The following is a 16,698-nucleotide window of genomic DNA, read 5'->3' on the forward strand; positions in this document are numbered from 1 at the left end:
AGATGAATCTTAAAAACAATGCCAGACACAAAGGTCACATACTGCACGACTCAAGTCAGATCAAATATCCTAGGCAGGTGAAGTCCCAAAGACAGAAAGCAGATGGGTGGCTGCCAGGAGGCCGAGGAAGACTGAGAGAAGGGAGTAACTGATTTTCCTTGGGACTTACTGCGGTTATGGACCTGAGCAGAGGCAGTGGATACACAATGCATGGAATGTACCAAAGGCCACTACATTGTCAGTGGTTGTTATGTAAATTCCACCTCATTTTTGAAAGCATTTCTGTGACCTGTGTAGAACACTCCAGTCTCAAGTGCAGATCCAAGACCTGGGAGCTCCTACTCCTAAGCAGTACTTACTTCCTTTCAGCTCACTGTGAACCCTTGTGCTACCAAAATATGCAGCTAGAATGAGGCATCAAGGAGGCAGGCTAGAGTCCGGGTCTCGGGCCAGAGCAATGCTTCAAAGCCGCGCAAGAGCATCTGCAGAGTCACAGTACCCTCATCCACCTTGCTGTCCCCGGCTGGCACAACCGTCCCAGGCTCAGGACTGTGGTCTACAGCAGCCTCCCAGCACTCCTCACCACCCACACCTTGACGGAGCTCAAAGTCTTTACTAAACATCACCACCCCTCTGGCTGTCCCTTGGTCCCCCAGCATGCCCTAGTGATCCACAGAGGTACGCAATGGCTCGCTTCGTATTATTCACTTACTATTCAGAGTAGGGGGAGAATCTGCTGCCATCCACTCCTCAGGCTCGGAGTCGTTATAAAGAGAAGGGAGGAAGCAGAGGGCCTGTTACATGAAGGGAGTGATGCACGCCCCCATGAAGCACACACTGAGGTCCTTAGCTGCCAGGCACCCTGTGGGCTCTTTAATCATGTCTTACCTGAGCGCATACCAAGGGCTTCTGGGAGAAATTGGGGTTTCAGGTCTGAAGAGAGGATGAGGAATTCCCAGGAGAACCACTAAATTCTGTATGGTCTTTGATGCTTACGCGGGAGGGTGGGGGCCCCTTCATGGAATGGCCCCACACCTCTCTCCACTCATTTCTGCTGCCATGATCACCTCCTTCACACTGGCCAAACACAAAGCTCAAGATGTCCTAGACACCCCAGCTTGACATCCTCATGCCTCCTTCACAGCTTCTTTCTAGAACGCATTGCGAGGTGTTACAAGCAAGGCGCCCCGGTTTGGTTCTCTGCCTCGCTGACCGTGAAATACAGAGAAGCATTTTTAAAAATTCAACAGTGACGTATAAAACAAATACCTTATCCTTCAACTCTGAGGATAGAGTCAGCAGCTAAAATTCCCCCCACCAAGTACCTGATACCAGGGGTGGGGGGGGGTGGGGGGGCTTGGAAACCAAAGATGGACAGCCCATGTCCAACAACAAGCTTTTCCAACCAGATGACCTAAATGTGAGGTATGCAAATCAGGTCCCAGTGTCCCCTTTCCAGACCAGGTTCCCACTATATTTAGAAAGCTCATTACCCTCCCTGGACGCCCTACCTCAGGAGAACTGAAATCCAGTTTAGGAGTGCTCCCCGAAGACAGCCTGGTCATGGGTTCAGCACACTCCCTTGACCTTGGAGCTGCCTCAAGATGCAGCTGTACTAGGAGAACCTGCCAAGCACTCAGCGGACAAATTCATGCTGCCCATTTTGCAGATGAGGAAACAAATAATGACCTTGAACTGAAAGCTGGCATTTCACAACCATCCTCACAAGAGCCATGAGGTTGCCATAGATGGATGGGACAGAGCGATGGAGGGAGGGAGGCAGGGAAGGCGGGAAGAAAGGATAGCTTTTCTTCCTCCCATGCCAGAAAGATAATAGCCACATTCTCACTGGCTTGCAGCATCAGCCCTACCTGTCATTCACTGCCAAATGCCACACCCTCCAGGCACACCCTGTCACCTGACAATGGCATGTCTTGTTCCAGGAGGGCTCCAGAGTAAAAGGAGCCTGGGAAAAAAATCTGTCCCTTTCTTTAATAGTGTGTAAGGAAAAAAAAAATGGAAACATCAAAGCCAGAAGGAAGCTCAGAGAACATCTAACAACTGCTGACTGGAGAGGCTCTGCTCTGAGAGACTTACGGGGACATTCCACACTGCCTTTGGACGTGACATGATCCCCAGTGCCAGGCAGACAAACACAGTAAGCGTCCCCAGCATTATACAGCGGAAGCTAATGCTCTCCTGCCCTCTGTGAGGCTTTCCCTATAAAACCCAAAGCCGTTCATTCACTCCTTTAGAGACAAGAGTCTAGGGGTGCAACCCAGGCTGCCCTGGAACCTACCATGAAGCTCAGGCTGACCTTGAACTCTCAATCCTGATGCTTCCACTTCCCCTAAAGGCACTTCTACTGCTCTGGTGGAGCGGGGGGGGGGGGGGGGGGGGGGGGGGGGGGGGACTTCCATAGCACCCACTTTCCCCAATTCTCCTGTTTGACTCTGCAGCTTTGCTATAAACAGCTGCTTGCTTTGCTCATTCAATAAATGTTTATTGAGCATTTACTGTAAACCAGATGCTTCGCTAGGTGCGGGGGAAAGCGCTGGACCTGTTGGTCTTGCCTCGCTTCTCTTAAATTAGTCGAGGAAAGAAGCACCATGTAACAAATTTAATGGGTGCTTAAACCTCAGTTGTCACACGGGCCCTGACCTCACGTGGAGAGGAGAATGGTACCTCCTGGAAGAACTAATAACACAGAGACAGCACAGGAGCAATTAGGGATGGAGGGCTCGGACAGGAGAGAGACACGGAGACCTAGGGAAGAATAAGAGCCAGGGATTGAAGAGCCCCCAAATCCACCGTGTCTGAAAAATTAAAACAGCAGGGTAGCCAGAAAAGCCTAGGAGAAGGGAGGCTTATATATGAGAATTATGGGTTCTAGGGGAAGGAGGCAGAAGGATTTCACAGAAAGAAAGGAAAAAAGGAAGGGAGGGAGGGAGGGAGGGAGAGATGGAGGGAAGGAGGGGGAAAGAGGGAGGAAGCAAGCTGTGGATCTCTACCCAAGAAGACCCCCCTATGTACAAGAGACAACGGTGTCCCATAAATTCAAACCAAGTCAGAGGCTTGCTGTGGGTCTTGCCTCCACAATTTGCTGGCTGTCTAACCTGGGGGAAGCAGCTTCTCTTTCTGAGCTACAAGATATTCATCCGGGAATGGAGATGAATAGTAACACTCCCCAAGTCCACAGGACTGTTGCAAGAAACAAGATAGAAACCATGGATGTGTTTCATAAACTTCAACATCCGTAAACCTCACTTACTTTCAGGTCCAAATGACTTGCTGCCCAAACCAGCCATTCTTCACATGCATGGCTCCATGTAAACACTTAACATCGGCATCACCAGGGTTGGAAGAGAAACCCAAGAGCAAGACATGACACATGTCAAGTAGGAAGACACCACACACTTCACTGACCCTTGAACTGATGGCCAATGACACTTTCAGGCAGCCTCCTCCATGCTTCACAACAGTGCTCAGAAAGCTGGGGGAAGCCCAAAGTCTAGGTCCCAAGATGTTACCACTAAGATGACACTACTCCCTAACACTGTCCTCACCCCAAAGGCACAGCATGTAAACCTTTCATCCCAGGGCAGAAGACAGACCCTAAGGCCTCCCCAGCAGCTGCTTTTCCACACTGGAAAGGAACTGCAGACAAGATGATTCATCCACAAGGCACATGCATCTCAAACCCGAAAGCCATGGAAGGCCAAGTTCTCAGTAACAGGAGCTGGCCTGGGCACGAACAAAGACTCGGCCTGGTGACAGGACCTCGCAGCAACTCTCTCCTGCTTGCCTGACTCTCTAATGCTGTTCTAATAGCCTGGTCACCCCCTCCCCAAATTTGCGCAGCCACACCTAATGCTTCTCAAGCTTGGTCACCTCCACCCTAGCACACGTTGCCAACTTCAGCGAACCCCATGCACAGTTAACTGCAAGATATATGTTTATAACTACTTCCAGGAAACTAAATACACACCGATGAGGTAAATTTTAGGTATGGTGTCACGTTACTCAATTAATTGGGCACAGGTTTCCAATATTCAACTTCCTTTAAACAGCCTTGGGTTCCAGATAGTTTGCCCAGCTCTGCTCTGTCCCCACTCCCTAGAATCAAGGTTCCCTTCTTCTTCTGAAATCCTAGGACCTGGACCCAGCAGGTCAGCTTTGACCTTCCCAGTTCTCGGGATTGTCAAGCCTGAGCTGCCGTGAACATCTCAGTGAACAGACAAGGGTCTATGGGGTCTGGGCCCCAACAGCGGCCAGAGTCAGAGACTTGGCGCCAGTTTCTTTCCTAAGTGGCTTTTTTGTTCAAAGGCTCCTGAGAGAGTGTGTGCATTATCAGGGCACTGTTCCTCAGCGTACAAATGAAAGACACCAGTACCCTTAGCATCCTATCGCCCTCATTGGCCCTTAGCCATTTACTCCACATAAAAATTTACTCTAGCCACCCACCTTCCCCGGGCCACCCTTCAGTCAGCAGTCTGAGGAGAAAGCTCTCCACACCAGGTAAGTCTTCCTTGAAAATAAAGCCCTAGTAGTCATCTTCGGGTTGTTTTGTTGTTGTTCGTTTTGTTTGTTTTTTAAACGGAGAGGTAACACAGTACATTGGTCTCTACATGGCACAAAATGCATTTGATATCTGTACATCTTTTTATTGCCCTTGTCTGCCACTCAGATTTGGGATATAATCACATCAGCCTGCCTTTCTGAGAATTCGTAGCTGTGTTTTTAATCTAATTCAGGGGCCTGGAGATAAATCATCCTGAAGGGTCCCGATTTTCCAAGCCAAGAGCCTGCAGCGGCAGCAACAGCAACGGCATGCTAAGTTAAAGGGCCAGCGAGGAAGGAGGGCCGGCTTTAGATGCAGTGATGAAGACCACACACCTCTATTGTTTGTCTTTGTGCCAGCCTGAAGGGCGGAAGGGATGAAAGACAGACCCGGATCCATTGAGGTAAGTCAACAAGAGTACAGGAAGCAGAGGGCGGGGCGAAGAGACAGCCTGACTGTTAAGGCACTGTTTACATTTCACTGCTACGTAGGACCCATCAGATCTGCACACCTCTCCACAGCCTGGACAGCCCCGGGCTCTTTGCATAAGCACAGCACAAGAGAAGGTACACACGTTTGGGGAGTCCTTCTGGAGGGCCAGCCTTCCAAGGGCCTGATAGAAGGAGGCAGCTGTGCAGAGGCAAACCCCCAAAATGAACACAGTGCCCACTTGTCCTCCACAGTGCCCCATGCAGCCCTCCCTAGCCACTGCAACTCCAAGACCGAGGGTTCCCTCAAAGGCCTCCTCTCTTGTTTTCACTTCCCCTGTTTATGATATGCCTCTCCCCCGGTGAAGCAGAAGCTGGGATATCTAGGCCTCCTTCCACTCAGTGGAGGTGTGCTGGCAGGAAGGACAGCCACAGCCAGGATCTACTTGTGGCTTTTAAGCTTTCAATTCACTAGGATTAGGTGACAAGACATTCAGTTCTTCAGTCACACCAGCCACCATGCAAGTGTTCAGTGGCCACACACGCCTTGCAGACATACTGCACACACAGATGTGGATCCGCACCGCAGAATCGCCTCTCCAGCAATGTTCCACTGGAAGATCGGTTACAAGGCCAGAACACTGGATCAGACAGCTCTCTGCTGACAGCACTGTGCGGGCAGGGAGTCACCACTGTATTTCACAACTGCTCAGGGCTGCGGGTATAGCTCACAGAGAAGCGTGTGCTTGGCGTGCACAAGGCACTGGGTTCAATCCTCAGCACCCCCCCCCCACACACACACACACGATTACCAATCACCCAGTGGATATCTGTGTTTTGTAATTACTCTTTAATTCACAATTGTAGTGACGGCTGTTACTGAGTCCCACTCTCGTGGAGTCCGCTCCACCATTCATGGAGCATTCCTGTCTTTGTAGTTCTACTCCAAGCATCTCACAGTAACAGGAGACAGGCCACACCTTGACCCTGACCAGCAGCCCACCCTGCTTTCCTTACTTTTTTTTTTTTTTTTTTTAGCGTCATCAGCTGCTTTGACGCTAAAAGGCCACCCAGGCCACTTCTTCGAAGGCCTAAGGTTCTCAAGTCGATAAACCAATAAATTAGGTTGAAATTAACTGTGACTCATTTTAAACTGAGGAAATTGATTTCTGAACGTACGTGGCTGGACTGAATATGCCATCTGCCAGCAGATCCTGGCCTACCTGGAGAATGCACAGGAAGCCCCTGTTCTCATTAGCAAAGAAAACACCTCCTCCCCGAAACCCCAGACAATTTCCAGAGAACTATCAATCCCCACATGTTCAAACCAAAAGAGAGTGAACTCTCCTGTCCATCCATTTATTTAAGCCTGAAAAAAAAAAAAAAAAAAAAAACCGAAGGAATGGTCCACATAACACCCCAGATTTAATACAGTTCTGTGTAGTCGACCATCAATTATCCATAGCTGTCAAATATTCTAAACTCCACATTGGCTTTCCCTGAATACATTTATATGGCCATTTCCCCTATCAGCAACTCAAAGAATGCCAAGTCATTTACTATTCACCTGGGCAAAATTTAATTAAGAAGGTAAACTGATGCTTTGGAAGAGAGAGAGAGAAACTAGATAAATATATACAAAGGCAAATAAATTAGTTCAGGTGTTTCATGATTTTCAGAATACCAGTCTGCCCTGGTATCCCTCTACAATGGACTGTACTGGGCTGGCTTGATCTATAGCTGCTTTGGGACTAAACAATGATGCCACAAAGATGCCTGAGATCTCTAAGGAGAGAGAGACTCCAGTTGACGATGCAATGTTCCTACAGCATCTGTTCTTTGCCTTGGGATACACAATGTTGTTAGGATCTGCCTCATGGATCCAGGTCTTACAGCAATTTATTAAGCAGACCATTAACTGCATTTTACAGAATAAGGAGAAAAGATGGTACAAAGCTAAGATCTGGAATGTGGTCCCTATATTCTGATGTCTTCACAAAGTGGGGTTCCACTTCTCTAGGGGATGCTGAATGTTCTGCAAGCTCGGAGGGGAGCCCCTAATGCTGCCCTCCTGGCCCACACTGGAGAAAGGGGGTGGGGCTGTCCTTACACCTGACCTAGAAAAAGAATAACAATCTGTTTTATATGTGACACTTCAGGAAACATCTGACTACCCATGGTCACCACACCACAAATATTTTTAGAGTTTAAATTAGTCCCATTATTCATGACACCAAGGGCTACAGGTAACAAAAGGCTGCTGATAACTTGATTCTGTGTACAGTCACGTTATATAGACAGAGACTATTTATGTAAGGATACACAAAAACCTGGTGACAATAGTTACCCACTGAGAAGGGGCTCGCTCGTGACACATGAGAACTTGAAAGAATTCACCTGTCACCACTCATTCCTTCTTATAAATGGCGTTGTTAGTATGCATTACCGGCTGCAGGCTAAGGAAACAGTGAGGTCTCATCCCTCAATCCTCAGTGCCTCTCCTTATGGGCTCCTTCCCTCCATTCCTTCCATCTCAAAGCCTCTACTATTCCAGGCTCCAAGCTACTAATAGCCGAACAGTGCCAGACACAGCCCGGAACTGGACGGAAAAGACACAGGCACAACCAGGAGGGGTTTTTCAAGGTCACATCCCTCACGGACCTGAGAGGCCAACAGCATCTTCACATGCGCAGATCTCGGCTGGTAACAGCCAACGTGCTGCCGCCTTCTCTTCGTTATCTGGAAGCATCCACAGGTCAAGCATCCTAACTTCAGAATCAGCCAGCCAATTCTTTCCCAAGCGAAGCCTATCGTGTCAGAATCAACACCAGAGTGATCTGAAGCCAAACAGTATTCTCTCCCCAAAGGAGGCCTTTTGTCCAAGGCTCTTGCATTGTAATGGACACTTTGTTTTTAGTCTCAAATCAGGACACTGTATCCTCTCTGTCCTCTCAAACGCAAGAAGTATGAACAGAGAGCTTGTTGCAAGCAAAATAAACCTGTAAATCTTGTTAGGCTTTGTGCTTCATTCCGAAGGATCACCACCACCACCCCACCCCTGAAAAATAAAAATACCAGTAGCAGAAACCAATATGAGAGTCCTAAAAGGGAGGATGCTATAAAAATAGAATCCTAGGTCTTTATTCGAACTAGCTCCCAGATAGCACAGGAAAACCAGGGCTACACTCCCGAGGGCCATTCGCTTCGGCACCATGGAGTGAACCAAAGCAGTTTGTCTGTCTGTGGGCTCCCCATGGTCCTCCTTACACACGACTTTATATAACTTAATGTGCTCCCTACCCTCTACGCCTCTTCTTCTGGGTAGAACGCTGATCCACAGATAGTTATTAAGGAACTCCCATGCAGTGAAACACAGAGAAGGACCAACTCCAGGCCTTAAAAGGAGCACACAGGAAGATGAAGCGCTCATTAGAGCCCAAGGCAGGGCTGGGAGCAGGCTTAGAACTGTTCCCACGGGGCTGGGCATAGTAGGGGCTCTGGAGTGTTGGGGAACTGAATAAGCATTCTCCCAGCAAAGAGAAGAGTTGAGGAAGATCTTTGGGGAAGGGGGCAAAGCAAGCGTGAAGGCAAAGAGCAGGCAAGAAGGCAGCGGGGCACTGGGGGTGGGGGATGGGGGATGGAGGGTGGGAGGGGGGTGGGAACATGAGTGGTGTCGGATGCCTTTAATCCCAGCACTTGGCAGGCAGAGGAGGCAGGTGGATCTCCAAGTTCGACCTGGTCTACAGAGCGAGCTCCCGAAGAGCCAGGGCTACACAGAGAAATCTGTCTCAGGGAAAGAAAGGAAATAAATAAAAGAAGTCAGTGTGGCAAGAACTCTGGACTAAGCTGGCCTTGGCAACCTCACCTGCAACATCAGCACTCTGGAGGCAGGGCCAGGGGGACCACCAGCTAAGGGCCAGCCTGAGCTTCATGGTAAGTTTCAGGCCAGCTGGGGCTAAACGGCCAGACTCTCCTCAAAACATGTTTTAAGTAATTAATAATTAAATATATATTTTTATATATTATTAAATTTAAAAGCTATAGTTTCCTCCTTTAATTTGACCTGTTTTGTTTTGTTTTGTTTTTTGTTTTTGTTTTTCGAGACAGGGTTTCTCTGTGTAAGCCCTTATTGTGCTCACTCTGTAGACCAGGCTGGCCTCAAACTCAGAGATTCACCTGCCTCTGCCTCCCAAGTGCTGGGTTTAAAGGTGTGCACCACCGCTGCCCAGCTTTAATTTGATCAAGCCTTCCTTGTACATTTTGAACTCATGTAGAGAAGCCCTAATATCTGGTCCATTGGTCTCCACTATTACAAATGGGTTTCTGGGTGATCATGTCAGAACCAGTACTCCATATTAGAAACACTTCCTAAGAAGAAGGAATATGGTCAAAATGACAAAATCCTTTTAGTCCCTGAGTCCAGAGGGCAAAGGAAGAGACACTCCAACGTGGTACGGTAACACAACTCCTTTCTCAGGCAAACTTTGCCTGGCTAAGGCCTTCCTTCTCTCCTCCCTGAGGCTAGGGCCTTCCTGCCACCTCTCTGGCTTCTGCTTCCAACCCTGACAAGTGTTCCTGGGTAACCCCTGACCCTCACCAAGGTCCAAGGACAAGGAGCTGTAGAGCATCTAAGTCCCCCCGCCCCAGCTATCACTTTGCCTCCAGAGACTCACTCACACAGTCACCGTAGGGTCAGGGCTGCTGCAGGTGTACTGGTCCCCACCTGCCCATTTACAATGATCTCTCCTGCCTCCTTCAGTTGGATTTGTTGTTGTTTGTTTGTTTGTTTGTTTGTTTGTTTGTTTGTTTGTTTTTGAGAAACACACTCTCTTCAGACAACCGCTCACTGTAATTGTTTGGGTTTAAAAATTGAAATGGTGACGCACGCCTTCAATCCCAGCACTCGGGAGGCAGAGCCAGGAGGATCTCTGTGAGTTCGAGGCCAGCCTGGTCTACAGAGCAAGATCCAGGACAGGCACCAAAACTGCAGAGAAACCCTGTCTCGAACAACCAAAAAAAAGGGGGGGGGCATTACGAATTAATAGTACAGCTGCATCCTGATGCATTTGGGGGTGGCAGAGGCACTATTTGTAACTGGATCTGTCCTAGAAAAAACAGAGGCACATGGCCACCTTTGCTACAAAGGTGACTCGGCATAGATGTGAGTTGCTCCAGAGACCCAGAGCCACCCCCCACTGTCTCCTGTCCTTGCATTCCGAAGGGCCTCCTGCACCAGGTTAGAACGTGTGGTAAGAAATCCCAAACCATGAAGTTCTTCTTCCTTCTGTCTGACTCAACTCCTCAACAATTAAAGTTAATGCTGTATTTCATTAACCTGGAGCAACAGGGAACAAGGGCATAAGAAGGCAGCCACAGCGAGGAGGAGCACAGTGAGCCGCTCTGTGGGAATTCCTCACTCTGAGTTCAACTGCTGGCTGGATCTGCACCCTTCAATGGAACCAGTCTGGCTGGCCTGGAGACATGAAAGAAAAGGAGGGCTTTGGAGTCGCTCCCAACAAGAACAGAATTCATCTCTAGATTGCTCCAAATCCCAGGGAGATTTTCACACACCAAACCCAAAGAAAAGAAGAAATAAACAGCACCTGCATGAATATTATATCGACCAGAAAGTGCCTCTTTCAACTAAGACTAGGCTGCAGAGGACCCGAGCTGCTGGAGGGACTGTCCCCTAGAGCCTCCCCCCACCCTCAGCCTCCTGGCTCAAGAGCACAGTAGAGCTAGCAAGGCAGGCTGGGGAGACCCAGCCTCATCAGCTCCATGCTGGCATGCATGCCTGCTAAGAGCAATCTTGCTGACTTCCAAAGTACAAAAAAGGAAGTTTAGATGGGGTTGAAGACGGGGGACAAGGATCTGAGCCCAAGAGGAACAGGGCAGGTGGACTTCAGTAGCCTGAGCCCGGCACCCCCACCCCACCCCCAAGCAGTTACAGGTCATCTGGTATACATTCCTGCCCAAGTGGTGGATGGATGTTTGCTGCTCCTACTCACACACCACCACCTCTCTATCCACAGAGCCATATATATTTTTTTTATTTTGGAAGGAGGATGTTTAGGAAGCACTGAATACTGGCAAGGTGACTCCCAACACCCAAAGGTCAGTGAGACCATGTAGGCAAGAACTAAAGCACCCTGCAGCCCTTGCCTGTGTGACCTTGGATTAGTCACACGCCTTTACCAGCTTGGATTTCTTCACCCAAAACATGACACCATAGGGTGGCATGTTTTATGAGATGCTTTCTGGCTCCAGGAGTTGATCATTTAACTCTACGTATAGCCTGAAGGAAGACTTTGCCAGGGCCAAAAATCAGTGGAGAAGGGCAGAACCCAGGCTAATCTTTTAATTGGTACTTTAGAAAGGAACAATCACTCTGGGAAGTGACCGTGTTTATCACCTCCACTGGGTCCACCTTTTCTGTCCCACCGACCTTCTAGTTTTGCTGATGTCAATCTTAACCGCAGGACTGGGAATTTCTCAGGAGACAATAACGCCCGGCAAATTAATTCCGCCAATGCTAACACTAATGGACAAACTCTCGGCTTGCCATCCCTAGCAGTCAGTGGGGGCCGTAAGAGTGAAATGTATGTTACTTATGACCTAATAAACCCATTGCCTGGACAGAAATTAATCCTTTAACGAATAATAAGTCCACCAAATTTCAGTCCTTTCAAATCCCCGAGTGTCATAAGAGATAATTCTTATCTAAAATAAAGTCATAACCTTTAGTGGTGGGAAAGAAAGGGGGTAGGATGGTAAGCCACACTCCCACGAGCCTTACACACACACATGCACAAGCACACATGCACAAGCACACATGCACACATCTACCTGGTACACAGGGGGCAATCGTGGGGCTTTGAGAGTTGCCCACCTTTATTGGGGTTCATACGGGTAAACACGGAAAGCCCTCCTCTGCAATTCTGTGTAAGTGCTTTACAACTGCAGGTTCTCGCCCCCGTTGCCAAAGGATGGGGTGGGGGGGCGTTTTTAACCAGATGTAAAAATGATGCTGTACCCCTTCAATACCTGCTGGAAACTACACTGCTCTGTCTGCATACAGCCTGGGGAAAAGAGGCGCTGCACTCTTGAGTTACCTGGAATACGTTTGTAAAAATCGACAGGAAGAAGGAAAAGGTCTGTGCGACCCGAGTGTTGACGGATGTACTCATGTGATGTGGGGGGGGGAAAGAGAAGAAAAAGGAAAGAGAGAGAGAGAGAGAAAGAAACACATGCCAGCCGGGAAGTCCCCAAGCAGCGCCTGCACCTGGGAAGCGGCTGCAAAGGATGGGTGCGGGGGCGAGGAAGTGCTGGGAGAGGAAAGGGCTGGAAGGAGGCGGCTTGCAGAAGTGCTCACCTGTCCATACACCTGGATGGGCTGGGGCTGCTGAGCAGCGCTCCGCCGCGTCCTGAGTGGCTTCCCGGCCGCGGGGTTCGCCCCCCAGGCATCCCCGTGCGTCCCCAGCCGCAGCTCGCGCGGGTCGCCCTGCACCACGAAGAAGCCCCGGTCCTGGGGCAAGGGCGCGCGGCCACCGTACAATCTCTGCGTCCAGCCCCCGCCGAGAGCTCCGGGGGGCAGCAGCGCGACCAGGGCAAATAGGAAAGGGAGTCGCGACTCCCTCCTGCTGCTCCGTGTCGCCATGTTCAGGCGAACGCTCCCGCAGGTGGCGCCGCCGCCAGGAGAGAATGTGCAGCGCGCGCCGGGACAGCGCCGGGCCAGAGCCGGGGCCGCGCGCGCCGCTCCCGGGGCTCCAAGCCGCCCGGGCCGCTTTGCTGCGCCCGCCACCGCTGCCACGGCCACCGCCGCCGCCGGGTCCCGCTCGCTCGGCGCCGCGCCGTCACGTGTGCGCTCGCAGCGCGTCCCCTTCGCGCACTTTCTTCGCTCGCTGCGACTGCGGCCCCGCCCCCTGGGATGGGGAAGTCAAGGCAGGGAGCGCCGGACTCCGCGCACCGTGGTCCCCGGCGAGCACACCTCGCCCTCCCTGCCGCAGTGAAGAATTGTGTGAACGTTGTGCTCCATTTCCTCGGAGTGAGTTAGCCACTCCACGGATTTCTGGGGTACCCTAATCACCCTAAACCGCCTCCAATCTCCGCCCCCTGTGCAGCCACTGGACCACCTTCCTGGGCCTTGACTCCATGCCCACCTCCAACGGCGAGCAGCAAATCACAGAATTAGCCCCGAGCACACCACCACCAAGAGTCGAGATGAACCTGCCCGGTTGTGAAACTTACAGGGTTTCAACTATGGCACAGAAATGTACTTGAAGTGGCCGCAGCTCAGACTGCCCTTGATCAAGCTAAACTGCCCCTGCATCCAGCAGAGCATAACAGACAAACACCCTGCACAGCAGTGAAACCTGGGCTGCACCCCACCAGGAACTTGCCCCAGCTAGACTATTACACAGTTAAGCAGTATGGCCCTGCATGCATGGATACCTAGGCATTGCCCAGGGCCCCACCACAGTCTCCTGCTTTGAGTCCCCCAAGGTGTCCCAGCACTGAGCCACTCTCAGTGGCAAGATGAGTGTTTATCTACCAGTCCTTTCAGCCAACACTGCTAATTGTAAAGGCTGTAAAGATTATACCTGTTCAGGAGGGGGCAGATGCCCAAGGAGGGGAAGAGGTCCACTTTCAATGCACCCTAAAATCAGCTCCAAGAGCCAGATTTTCTGTGACTGCTTTTATACTGTTTTTTGTTTTGTTTTTGTTTTTGTTTTCCAGTTGGTGGGAGCAGCTAAGTATTACCCTGTATTTCATCCCATGTCTCTCTGGACTCAGGTCCTGGTCATTGAGGTGACCGAAGGCAGAGCAGAGCAGCTGAAACCATTGGTTTCGAGAAGGGAAGAGTGGTCTCTCAGCTCCCACCCCTAACCTTCTGCCTCTTCAACAAGCCAGCAGCTTGGCTCTGTCTCTCGTTCACCTGTCACTCAATTCCTTCTAGTTAGCTTAGTCTAGCTCCTTCCTCTAACCAAGGCCTCCGTCGACAGCCTGCCAAAACCTGTCATGAGATGAACTGGATTTGTCCCCAGGTTGAAATGTATTGGCACTGTGATGGCATCAGGAGGTAAGTGCCTTGGAGGGTCGGTTATACCATTGAGAGGGATTTGCCTCTTCTCAGTGGACTCAGTTTATTCTCCCAAGAGCAGTTGGTAGAGCGGTTGAGCTTTAAGCTTAAGTCAGTCCTCAAAAAGCAAGGCCAGCTTCTTGTTTGGGCTCTTCCCCAAGCACCGGCTAGTCCTGCTTCCCATGTGAGTTGAAGCAGCAGAAAGCCCTCACAGAAGCTGAGCAAGTACCAGCACCATGTTCATGGACTTGCCAGCCTCCATAACCATGAGCCCCAAACTCAACTGTTTATATGTCTCCTGGCATCTGATACAGCACCAGAGAAAAATAAAAGAAGGCCAACGTTTCTTCACCTCCATAAGTCCAGCGTTCCTCTGCCCTACTGCATCCTCTAGGAGACTTTCTGAGACCTTCCGGCTCCAGTTCTGCAGCCTTTCAATCACCCGCTCCCCCTTCCTGCCCCTGGTCAGGTGTTGTCCTTCTATAATACAACTTGACATCTTCGTTGAGCCACCTAGTTCGCCCCACAAAGTCACTAAACCATGGCCACCTCCCATGGCCCATTAAGACCAGTCCTACCTACTCAGTATCACCTCACCGGATGTGAACCCACTCAAGGGTCTTCTGCACTTCTGTCCCCCTTTGACTCCCGGTAGAAAACTAAGGGAACGGCCTACGGTTGGAACACCCTGCGTGTGATTTCATTGCTAGTTGTTTTCCAACCTATATTTGATGAGAACTGGCTTCTATGAGCTAGCATCTCCACAGAAAACAAAGACAGGTGTCTTCTAAGTGTTAATGTGGAGGATGGAGACGCGGTTCGTTCCTGTGAAAGGCTGGCTTGAGCTTCAGGTGGCAGTTTGCAAGGAAGGATTAGTAAGGCAGGACCAGCTACTTGCTCGTTTTAATTTGGATTTGTAATTTCAATGCTATAAAACTGGCAAGAATGCTCAAACACAGTTAATTTACTCCTTGAACGCCCTCCTCTTCAGTCATTATCTACATCCCTAGCCATTCTCAGGTGGATAATCGGCACCCTGGGAAGACTGTGGGCCGCAGAGCCACAGGGCACAGTGGAGAGAAAGCATACTGAATTTTGAGTCAAAGGTCCAACTTTCTAGCTATGGGAACTGGGCTGAATGCCCTCCCTGGAGCTTCCGTTTTCCTCTTCTATAAAATAAAGATCTTAATTCTTACCCACCTCTCTAAACAGTTACAGTACCAGATGAGATTGGATATGTTAAATAGCTGTGAAATCCCCACAGAGAAAAGACTGTTCAGGCAGCATTAGAGGCCTGCAGTGGGGCTCTGGCATAGCAGTAAATTACTACATGGTTTTTGTTTTTGTTTTTTGGATCTTTTTTTTTGTCCCAGTCAAAGAGACCCTCTAGTCCTGACCATTCTCTACCTTCCAGACCCCTATGAGAATGTGAGACAAGAACAGCCATACAGCAAGTTCACCCAAAAGAGGGGTCAGAGCTGAATTGTGCAATATGGTAGGGTGTTACTCCTAACTTCAGAAACAGATCTAGGTTGAAAACGAGCCTCCACTTCCTCCATCCCTGTAGGGCTGTCGATGAGGGAGGCAGTATTCTAGGCCCTCTGCCCTAACCATAGCCTTGCTCTGTCCTCCATCCCTTCAGGACGATGGATAGAGGGGAGGCAATATTCTAGCCCCTCTGCCCTAACCATGGACTTGTTTTGGTGCTAGACAGCATCAGTGTGCATGGGGCCATCACGATGGTGCAGCAGGGAAAGGTGCTTGCAGCCAAGCCTGGTGATCTGAGTTCGATTCCCTAGGACCCAGCTGGTGGATGGAAACAACCAAACTCCTCCTACAAGTTGTTCTCTGATACCCACATGGATTGAGAATTCGCTAAAATGCACAAGACCCAGACTCCCCAGTGGGAAAGGAAGAAGGGAAGGAAGACAGGAAAGGAGGAATTTTAAAACAGCAATAATGACAGCTGTAAAGACAAAGGTGGGGGTGGGAACCCTGAAAACATATTTGATGCCTTTCCTACCTGGTGGCCTTTGTGAATACCCTCTCTCCTCCCTGGACCCAGGCTAGCCAGCTTTATCCATCCTTTAGCTTTCAGAGAAGCCTCCCTCTGTACCTAGGCGAGCAGTGGCCTTGCCTCTAGAGCTCCATTCTCCTCTCCTGTATGTAGGTTTTGGCGTTTTCCCTCCAGTCAGGTTACTTTACTCCATTTTTGTCTTAAGACTCAAGGAGCAGGAGGTGTGCCATCAGCCCACGTTAATCACGTCTACAGTCTGTGTCCAGCAAACTCCCGGCCCATGGCGGGAAGGATGTGCTCAGTGACATAGAACTTACTGAGGCAGAGGGAGCTGCCCTTTTACCCTGTGAAGGTTTTGAAGGCCTCAGAGATGAACTGACAATAGTCCAATTAGCAGGAGAAGAGATACACAAACTCACAGTGTGCACTTTCCATGGGAGCCATACGAAATACAAGACTCAAAGAAGGGGCAGATTAGATGTTTGTCTAGCCCATCCCTCTGAGCTTCAGAAGAGAACAGGGGCCTGTAGACTCTGGGAGGTGATGGCCAAAGTTATATGAAAGAGGGGTGGAGGAAGCAGACAGCAAAGGAAGTTCTTGTTCTGCAGCGCTA

At 50.0% G+C, this 16,698-nt stretch overlaps 1 protein-coding gene across 1 annotated transcript in view; it reads right to left on the reverse strand.

The window, feature by feature from the left end:
- Sorl1 (sortilin related receptor 1) overlaps positions 1-12,778 on the reverse strand; it is a 170,253-nt gene extending 157,475 nt beyond the window's left edge. Inside the window, exon 1 of the mRNA XM_052757426.1 lies at positions 12,362-12,778. Within this exon, the coding sequence (XP_052613386.1) occupies positions 12,362-12,646 (285 nt within the window). The 5' untranslated portion in view covers positions 12,647-12,778. The remainder of the gene's footprint in view (positions 1-12,361) is intronic.
- Positions 12,779-16,698: the final 3,920 nt, after the last annotated feature.

Source organism: Peromyscus californicus, unplaced genomic scaffold, assembly GCF_007827085.1.
Source record: "Peromyscus californicus insignis strain IS unplaced genomic scaffold, ASM782708v3 Scaffold_11__1_contigs__length_118956290, whole genome shotgun sequence".
Classification (NCBI taxonomy): domain Eukaryota; kingdom Metazoa; phylum Chordata; class Mammalia; order Rodentia; family Cricetidae; genus Peromyscus; species Peromyscus californicus.